This window comes from Lepus europaeus, chromosome 12 (assembly GCF_033115175.1).
Source record: "Lepus europaeus isolate LE1 chromosome 12, mLepTim1.pri, whole genome shotgun sequence".
NCBI classification, from domain to species: domain Eukaryota; kingdom Metazoa; phylum Chordata; class Mammalia; order Lagomorpha; family Leporidae; genus Lepus; species Lepus europaeus.
Genome location: NC_084838.1, coordinates 38,746,667 through 38,756,263, shown reverse-complemented (window position 1 = coordinate 38,756,263; position 9,597 = coordinate 38,746,667). Strand labels below are relative to the sequence as shown.

At 50.4% G+C, this 9,597-nt stretch overlaps 1 protein-coding gene across 1 annotated transcript; it reads right to left on the bottom strand.

Annotated features, from left to right (window-relative positions):
* Window positions 1-3,990: 3,990 nt before the first annotated feature.
* LOC133770957 (uncharacterized) lies at window positions 3,991-8,400 on the bottom strand. The gene is made up of 3 exons (XM_062206731.1): window positions 7,894-8,400; window positions 5,310-5,442; window positions 3,991-4,348 (listed from the first exon to the last, which is right to left on the bottom strand). The coding sequence occupies exons 1-3, from the start codon at window positions 8,398-8,400 to the stop codon at window positions 4,236-4,238; spliced, it is 753 nt and encodes a 250-aa protein (XP_062062715.1). The 3' UTR covers window positions 3,991-4,235.
* Window positions 8,401-9,597: the final 1,197 nt, after the last annotated feature.

The following is a 9,597-nucleotide window of genomic DNA, read 5'->3' as shown; positions in this document are numbered from 1 at the left end:
AGTGCCAGTTCCAGTTGTGGATACTATGCTTCATGTTCAGCTTCCTGTTAATGCACCTGGGAAGGCAGCAGATGGTCCAAGTGCTTGAGTGCCTGCCACCATGTGGGAGACCAGGTTGGAGACTTTGGCTCTTGACGTTAGCCTGCCCCAGATCTGGCTATTATTGAGGAATAAACCAGCAAATGGAAAGTCTCTTTATCTGTTTCTTCTTCTCTCTCTGTCACTCTTTCTAATAAATAAATAAATCTTTAAAAAAAATAAAATAAAAGGATAGGGGCCAGTGTTGTGGCACAGTGGGTTAAGTCACCACCTGCAATGCCGGCATCCCATATGAGCACCAGTTCAAGTCCCACTTCCAGTCTAGCTCCCTACTAACGCATCTGGGAAAGCAGAGGAAGTTGGCCTAAGTGTTTAGGCCCCTGTCACCCACATGGGAGACTCAGATGGAGTTCACGGCTACTGGCTTCTGCCTGGTTCAGACCGACTGTTGCAACCATTTGGGGAGTGAACTAGCAGATGGATGATTCTCTTTCTCTCTCTCTTTCTCCTCCCCCCGCCCCCCACAACACTACTTTTCACATACATAAACTAAATCTTTTGTTAAAAAGAAAATAATGGATAATGGCTGAACATACCGATAAGTAAGTGGAGATGAAGATGTGAAAAGATAGAGGAAAGATGGAAGAAGGGAAAATGCGCTGAGGAAGAGAGAAAGATGGGTGGACACCACATGCTACTTCAGGCTTTGATGTGGAGCTTCTAAAACTGGAATGACAGGAATGGCCTCCTCCCTTGGCTCCCTGTTCTTAGATCTGCTGTGGAGAGCGTCTGGTGCTCCAGACCCATGCATGGGAATCCATCTGGAACACTGCCGGTGATTCCACTGCAAACTCTGTACAAACATCTGCCAGACTGTGTTCTGTCACTCACAGCCCCATTTCCTCTTTCCCTCCTTATATGTGTGTCCCCCTAAATGATACTCCATGCTCAAGTGACTTATTTTATTCTCATTTTGGGGTGAAGATTCTGTTTCAGTCTTGGATCTAGGGTTCCAGTTAGGACGTGGTCAGGTATCAACAGCACAAGTGATGGGTTACCTCTAGAGCAGGAGTTAGTGTTGGAGGGATAAGGTGGAAAAAAAAAGATGATGAATGGGTATTTAGACACATGAATGGATCTATAGATGTAAACATGGGTAGGTGGATGGATGGATGGACGGACAGATGGATAGATGAAGAAAAATACAGGTCTACAAATCATATACTCTAGGGCTGGGAGTAGAAAACAGAATACCATCCCAATATAGTCTCTCCTGAAAGATCTTCTTTTCTGGTCTCATAGGTCAAGTCTTGCATGGAAATTCCATGTATAGTCTTTGACCAACCTAGTACTCTCCCTTTCTCACTTTAGTTCTCAAAAATAACTGTAGAGGCCGGCGCCGTGGCTTAACAGGCTAATCCTCAGCCTTGCGGCGCCAGCACACCGGGTTCTAGTCCCGGTCGGGGCGGCAGATTCTATCCCGGTTGCCCCTCTTCCAGGCCAGCTCTCTGCTATGGCCCGGGAAAGCAATGGAGGATGGCCCAAGTGTAGTGGAATGAGAAGGCCATGCCAAGGTGGCCACTGGCAAGCGAGCGTCAGTTAGTCAGGAACCTGAAATCTTGGAACATACAGTCTGCTACAGGTATCCCATACAACCCACAGGGACAGGCAATTATTGAAAGAACTCATAGGACGATTAAAGATCTCTTACAAAGGCAAAAAAATAATCATATACCCTCAGACCCACAGCTTGCTTTGACTGAGGTCCTTTTCACTATCAATTTTCTTACTTTTGATTCCCAAGGGATCAGCCCAGCTTATAAACACTGGGGATCCTTTCCATCCCAGACCCCAGCCCCTATGGTTAGATGGAAAGACCCCCTGACAGGAGAATGGAAAGGACCACACCCCCTGCTAACCAAAGGTCGAGGATATGCTTGTGTCTTTCCAGAGAATGCAGAACAGCCCATTTGGGTACCAGCCAGAAACATCAAGCCTGCAACTGACAGCCAACCAGAACCAGCTGAACAAGACCAAGACTCCACCTTGTTAGCAGACGCTCCTGCCCTATCATCCTACCCTGAGAAACTGCCCAAAGCCATATCTGTTACTGTTGTGTACCCCACTAGCTCTGGTCAGCCACTCCAATGGCCCACAGCCTGTGTGCGGTCATGCCATTCCTGATAACCGTTATTCCTCATTCCTACCCCTATCTGAGCAAGCAATCCTGTGGTCTCTCGATTTGAGCGCTGGTTAGTCAATGACGGGTAAGATCCCCTGGGGGACAACCTAAGACAGGCACAGCTGCGTACGGAGACCACATGGAAACGGGGTCAACAATGGTATGGCCAAGAATCATGCCTCCCATTGCTCAAAAATAAACGAAAAGGGGGAAATGTAGTGGAATGAGAAGGCCATGCCAAGGTGGCCACTGGCAAGCGAGCGTCAGTTAGTCAGGAATGGCTTTGAAACTGCCTGGCGACAGGCTGTGATTGGATGGCTCTGGAAACTGCCTGGCGACAGGCTGTGATTGGATGGATTTGAAACTGCCTGGTGACAGGCTGTGATTGGATGGCTCTGGAAACTGCCTGGCAACAGGCTGTGATTGGTTGGGGTATAGACCGCCCCTTGACCAGATTGGCTGGTCTTGGCTATATAAGCTTTGTATCAACTGTAATAAACGAGTCTGCAGGCTGCTCGCCTCAAGCCTGCTCTCACCGGACTCCCGGGGTCTGTGTGTTGACTCCGCGCCTCTTGCCCCCACCACGCTGCTCTTCTCAGAAACGAACCCACTGCTACATTGTAGAGAATTCAACGGCTACACCCAAGTCCTTGGGCCCTGTACCTGCATGGGAGACCAGGAGAAGCAGCTGGCTCCTGGCTTCAGATCAGCGTGGTGCGCCGGCCGCAGCGGCCATTGGAGGGTGAACCAACGGCAAAAAGGAAGACCTTTCTCTCTGTCTCTCTCTCACTATCCACTCTGCCTGTCAAAACAAAAACAAAAACAAAACTGTAGAATGTGTTGAGAATGGGACATCTTGAGTTAAGGGGGAACTGGCTGGAGAGTCCAGGCTAGAAACAGGATGTCAATGAAATCACATTCCCCTGGGGTGCAAAAGCCCCTCAGCTACTGTGCGAATAGAGATAGACAAGATTTTATCTGCCTATGGGTATGGGGCCATGTCTCACAATGAATCTCAACTGGCTGTTACTTGAGATTTGGATAATATTCTAGAATGAATGACTCACAGAACTCAGGAAGGTGCTATGCTTACTTTTTAAAAAATATTTATTATTCCCAGTCGGGGCACCGGATTCTGTCCCGGTTGCCCCTCTTCCAGGCCAGCTCTCTGCTGTGGCCAGGGAGTGCAGTGGAGGATGGCCCAAGTACTTGGGTCCTGCACCCCATGGGAGACCAGGATAAGCACGTGGCTCCTGCCATCGGATCAGCGCGGTGCGCCGGCCGCAGCACACCAGCCACGGCGGCCATTGAAGGGTGAACCAACGGCAAAAGGAAGACCTTTCTCTCTGTCTCTCTCTCTCACTGTCCACTCTGCCTGTCAAAAAATAAATAAAAAAATTAAAAAAAGAAAACAAGAAAAAATATTTATTATTTACTTTTTTGTTTATTTATTAGGCAGAGTTAGAGATAGAGGAAAAGAAATCTCCATCTACTGGTTCACTCCCCAGATGGCCTCAACAGTTGGGCTAGGCTAAAGCCAGAAGCCTGGAACTCCATCTGGGTCTCCCATATTGGTGGCAGGGGCCCAAGTACTTGGGCCATCTTCTTCTGCCTTCCTAGGTTCATTAGTGGGGAGCTAGATTGAAGTGGAGCAGCCTGGACTCAAACTGGTGTGCATATGTGATACTGGTGTTGCAGGTGGTGGCTTAACCCGCTGGGCAATGCTGGCCCCACTTACAATTTTTTATAAAGGATATATATCAGGAACAGCCAAATGAAGAGACACGTAGGATGAAGTCTGGAAGAGTCTCAAATGCAGATGTTTGTGCTGTCTCTCCCTCTCTGGGGAGACAGAGTGTGCCACCCTCCCAATACATCAATGTGTTCACAAACCAGGAGGTTCTATGAGCTTTGGTGTTCAGATTTTTTATTGTGATTTCATTATGTAGCCATGACTAAACTGTTGGTCACAGGTGAATGCAATCCCCAATCCTTCTCCACTCCCTAGAGGTTGTCATGCTGGCTCAACATCCCCACCTCCTAGACACATAGTTGGTCTTTCTGGTAACCAGCCTCCTTCTGGAGTCATCTGATCTCTCAGGCTGAACTCTGATGTGATCCAAGGGCCTAGGAAAGACACTCCCATTAGTGATGCTCCTTAATCTATGATGGGATTATATCTGGATGAATCCATTATAAATTGAAAATACACTTAATATAGTTAACCTACCAAACATCATAACTTAGCTGCCAGTACACTGTAGGGTATCAATTGTTCATCCTCATAAGACTACAACATTGCTGGCTGGGGAAAATTCAACTTAAAATACGGTTTCTACTGAAACTGTATTACTTTCTTCTCTCTCTTTTTTTAAGATGGATTGATTGATGGATTTGAGAGAGGCAGAGTTACAGGGAGGGAGGGAGAGAGAGAGACAAAGAGAGAGAGAATCTTCCATGTGCTGGTTCACTCCCCAGATGGCCACAATAGCCAGGGCTGGACTAGGCCAATGCCAGGAGCCTAGAACACCACCTAGGTCTCCCATTTGAGCCATCTACCATCACTTTCCCAGGTGCATCAACAGGGAGCTCTATTAGAAAAAGAGCAGCCAGGGCTCAAATACGGGATGCCAGTAAAGCAGGGGATGGCTTAACCCACTGTATCAGAACGTCAGTCCCATGTGTATGGTTTTCACATCATCAAAAGTCAAAAAACTGTGAGTCATTGTTAAGTTGGACCCTTCAAAAGCCAGGGGCCACCTGTACTTGGGAAATTCCAAATGTTTACAAAGTTTTCTCACAAACCAGCAACAAAAACCAGTCAAATTCTTTATTATACACCAGAAGAGAAGAAAGACCCAGATCTTTATTATATATCAAAAGGGAGGAAATTGCTAGACACAGATAATAAGGGAGCCATAAGTGGGAGATAACCACAAACTCATACACGTACATTCACAGGACCCCTCCCCACCCCTGCCCAGCATGCAGGGGCTTGCTCCCCAACAGGATAACTCCGGCTCAATCTCCCCCATCCCACCTTACACACAGTCTCACACACGTGGGTCTCCTGTACCCCCGCACACACCTGCTGCTCCCAGGGATTCTGCCCACTTATCCATCTCCATCCATCCCGTGGCCTCCTGTGTGGCAGTTCTCATCTTCTTACTGGACTGATTCGCTTGCCAGGAGGGGGTAAACTGGAGTAGGAGGAGAGGGGCCTAGAGGGACCAGCACATAGTTTCTAGGGAAGTCAGTGAAAAAACTGAGTCAACACTCAAGTCTGAGAATGAACCTGAGGCTGTACATGCAGCAAACGGCTGTGCCCCTCTGGTGACTAAGTTCCTGTGTGACGTTAGTGTACCTGCAGATTGTGGGTAACCCTAGGCAGTCTGCATGTGTCTGCCTGTGTGCTGTGGGCATGCCTGTGGCCTGAGCGAGTACCCAGGGTATGTAGATGAGCCTGTGCTCCAGGTGTTTCTCTATGATCCATGCCTGGCTGGTCTGGAAGCCTGTGGCTGCTCTTCTCTCTGTAAGCTCCGCCTCAACTGGTCTGGGTTTCCGGGGAAGAGGACAGTGCATGTGGGTGAAGGAGAGAGCAACACCAAAGCTAAGGCACTGGCCACAGAGGGCCTGAATCCCAGTCAGGGCTGTGGCCTTTCCACCCTTGAGTTAAGCTGGAACACTAACCCCCACCCCTCCCCAGCTCTGAGAGAGGCCAACAATTCTGAGAATTCTTGCTTCTTGATAAACTAACACCCAATTCCTGGGACATGTTTGGTGCCTTTTGCTATCTCTTCCTCCAAGACAGCTGCAGAGTTCTTTATCCCATAGGGGGGCGGTGGAGAGTGTCTAGGTTCTTCCCTCCCGATCACTTCCTCCATCATTCAGGCCACCACGCACCATCTTACCTCCCTTACCTTTGCCCAGTCCCTCCCACAAAAGAGCCCCTAGAACAGGTTCCCAGACATGGTCCACAGCTTCTGACCCTCACACAGGGCCCCCCAGGAAGCTGGGCTCCAGGACTCCCTTCTCTCTGCCTCCAGGTTCACCACACTGAGGGGTCTCCAGCTCTGTGCACCCCCAGAACAGCCCTGGGTGGGCCGCATCATTCGGAGACTGAAGCGAATCTCTGCCAAGGCAAGCCTGGCCCTCCCCAGCCCTGCCTCCTGCCTCCAAGCCCCTGGCCCCAGCTTCCTCCCCTGACCCTGCCTCTCCTTCCTCCCCAGGGCAAGCACCAGAGCAGCTAGCCCAGGACAACACCACAGGGGGCGCTGTGTCTCAGTGAGGATGTGAACCACCCCGGCCTGGGGTTGGAGGACTAGGAGGGAGGAGCAGGCTCCCAGCTCCCCTGCACCAAGCCAGAGCCAGCCAGGGCAGAGCCTGCAGTGTCAACGAGAGTGTGAACTCAAGCGACAAGGTGGTGTGTGAGGGCACAGCTTCTCCTCACCCAGACTGCAATGCTTCTAACAACGCCACTTGGCACTTAGGGATCTGTCTGCTGCCTGTACATGGCTCAAGCAGGGGAGGATGGACAGGAGAGGGAGAAACAGAGTGGAATGGGGGTCGGGGTGGGGAGGGCTAGCCATCCTTCAGCGTTCACCATGAGCAAACCTTCACCTCATTCATTTCTGGCCCCTCCCATAGTCAATCCACAAGGCTTTTTTCTCCCCTCCCCAGACCAAGTCTGGCTCTGCACCGAGCCTTGGCTGGGACATCAGAGGACTGGGCCAGCTATTTCCTGCTTCCTACCCCGAGTTCACTGCCCTTTATTGGCATTCCCGCAGCACCTTCCTCTTCCCCAAGCTACATTTAATGATGCGATTGTTCTCTTTTGACAACCTCCTGGGGTGGAAATCGTGCCTGGCTTCTTCACCGCTGCCTCTCCAAGTCCAGCTCAGTGACTGGCGCCTGGCACACACTCAGTAAACATTTGTGGACTGAATGATTGTAAAAAAAAAAAAAAAAAAAAATCACAGGAAATGGAGCTCAGCCATGACCCTCTGGCCGCTCAGTGACTTGGCCAAGGTCACTCGGCCAACAGTTATTTCCATAGTCTGGCAATAAGTAGACTCCTACACAGGGTTCTCTCTGGGGGCCTATTCCTCCTCAGTCCAGGGTCACTCAAGCGGAGGGAGGCAGGCAAGCAAGGGCAACTGGCAGGGCAGAGACAGGGAGGAGTAGACGAGGATGGAGACGCGGAACGGGGAAACCAGTCCTGACCAAAGCCCTTTCTTGCTGCCTAGTCCACACAGTCCGACGTCCCACTCTTCATAAAGCCCGCCTCTGCCCCGGTCGCCCTGGGCTCCACCTCCTAGCGGGAGCCCTTGACTCCGCCCCTTCCGGTGATAAGCAAACCCCACCCCCGGCGCGCGCCGGGGTCCCGGTGACGCACTGGTAACGGTCCGTTTCGGCGGTTGAGCCAGGGAGGGCGGGAGTTTAGGCTGCACCGACCCCCCTCAGCCCCCCTCCAGGTGACCCCAGCCCCTGAAACTCCTCACCCAGGGCCCCAAATCTCCCAGTCCCACGACTGCCAAACCACTCGCCCTAAATGCCTCAGGCCCCGGAGATGACCGACCTCCTAACCCATTAATCTCTGGTGCCCCCAAATCTTCTCATCCAGTCCCGACGTGGCTACTGAGGCTTCCCGGGGGGCACCTGCCTCAGATTACCTGAGAGCTAGTCAGACTCGTCCTGAAAAGGCCGGAGAAGGGGCCCTGGGGCTGGGGGGGCTCCTTGACCCAACCATGCCGCTCCCCAGGAGACGCTCGGAGCCCAGGACATGCCGGGATTGAGGAGATACGAGGTGGCGCTGGAGGCGGAGGAGGAGTGGGTGGAGGCGGGGTTCTGCGGAGGAGGAACCAGGAGGCTCCGGGTGGGGGAGGGTGCGAGCCGTCCGGGGGCGGGCGGGGCGGGGCCTTGAGGGGGCGTGGGCTACGAGGGAGCCGCCCTCGCCAGGCGGGGCGGAGCCTTGCCCGAGGGGCGGGGTCTGTGGGGGTCAGCCCCGCCCGCCCGGCCCTGCTCGGCCTTCTCTCTGCAGGATCTACTGGGGCTGTTTCTACTTTTTCCCCTGGCTGCGAATGTGGCGGAGAGAACGAAATGAGGGGGCTGCGGCGCTGCGGCCCCTCCTGAGTCCCAAAGGTCTGCCCATTCTCAAGGAGAGAGGAAACAGATGCCATCGCCGAATGATGAAATGACAAGTTTCAGGAAGATCATGTCAAGCTATTGTGGCCAATTTTTTGGAAAATATAATAAGCCTTGATTGTCTTTCCTCAATCATGGTTCATCCTGAGGAACTGGGCATGTTACATCCCTGAATTAAAGTTAGGATTCATCATATATTGCTGGTCAGAATGGGAAATGGTACAGTTACAGTGGAAAACTGTTGGTTCCTCAAAAAGTTAAACATGGCATTACCATTTGACCCAGCAATTACACTCTTATGTATATTCCCAAGAGCACTGAAAACAGGAGTTCAAGCAAAACTTTGTACATGAATATTCATTTAAACATCATTCATAATAGCTTAAAAGTAGAAATAATTCAAATTGCTATCAACTCATGAGTGGATTAAAGAAATGTAGTTTATCCATACGCTATTTATGTATGGTTTTCATGGAAGAATATCATTTGGCCATAAAAAGAAACATATACAGTAGGTTCCACAGCATGGATGAAACTTGAATACATTAAGCTACAGGAAAGAAGCCAGATGCAAAAGGCCATAAGTTATATGATTCTGTCTATGTGAAGTGTTCAGAATAGGACAGTTCATAGGAACAGAAAACAGTTACTGGTTCCCAGGGACTGGAAGGAAAATAGAATGGGAATCGAATGCCTAGTGACTGCAGTGTCATCCTTGTGGGGGTGAGATATAAAAATATTCTGGAATTATTGGTGATGGCTGCCCAGTGATATGAACATACTAAAACCCACTGATTTGCATACTATAAAATGGTTCAATGGTAGATCTTTCCTCAGCTTTTTAAAAAAGGTTTCAGTTGGCTAGGAAGCAGTGAGAGAGTGACAATTGGAAGCCAAATTTCTGTTTTAGGAAGAAGAGGAACCCCGTTGGCCTGAAAGAGTCTTTATTTCCCTTTACCTGCAAGGAGAACAGGAAGCAGCACCTGGCTCCTGGCTTCAGATCGGCGTAGCTCCGGGCGTTGCGGCCATTTGGGGACTGAACCAACGAAAGGAAGACCTTTCTCTCTGTCTCTCTCTCTGTCTGTAACTTTACCTGTCAAATAAATAAATAAAATCTTTATTTCCCTTTCATCGTTGCAATGTATCTTACTCTTGGTGTAAAATGTCAGGCTGACTTGTTTTTTCTTCCCACGTTTTAAAGATGTTACCCCAGTGTCCACCTGCTCACAAAG

Bases quoted from the DNA above. Each gene is read 5' to 3' on its own strand.
- LOC133770957 (XM_062206731.1), bottom strand. From the start codon at position 8,400: ATGGCATCTGTTTCCTCTCTCCTTGAGAATGGGCAGACCTTTGGGACT. The intron at 5,443-7,893 runs GTAATCTGAGGC...TGGTCCCTCTAG, and splicing joins CGAGTCTGACTAGCTCTCAG to GCCCCTCTCCTCCTACTCCA. The intron at 4,349-5,309 runs GTGTGTGCGGGG...TGTCTTTCCTAG, and splicing joins AGAATCCCTGGGAGCAGCAG to GCCCTTGGATCACATCAGAG.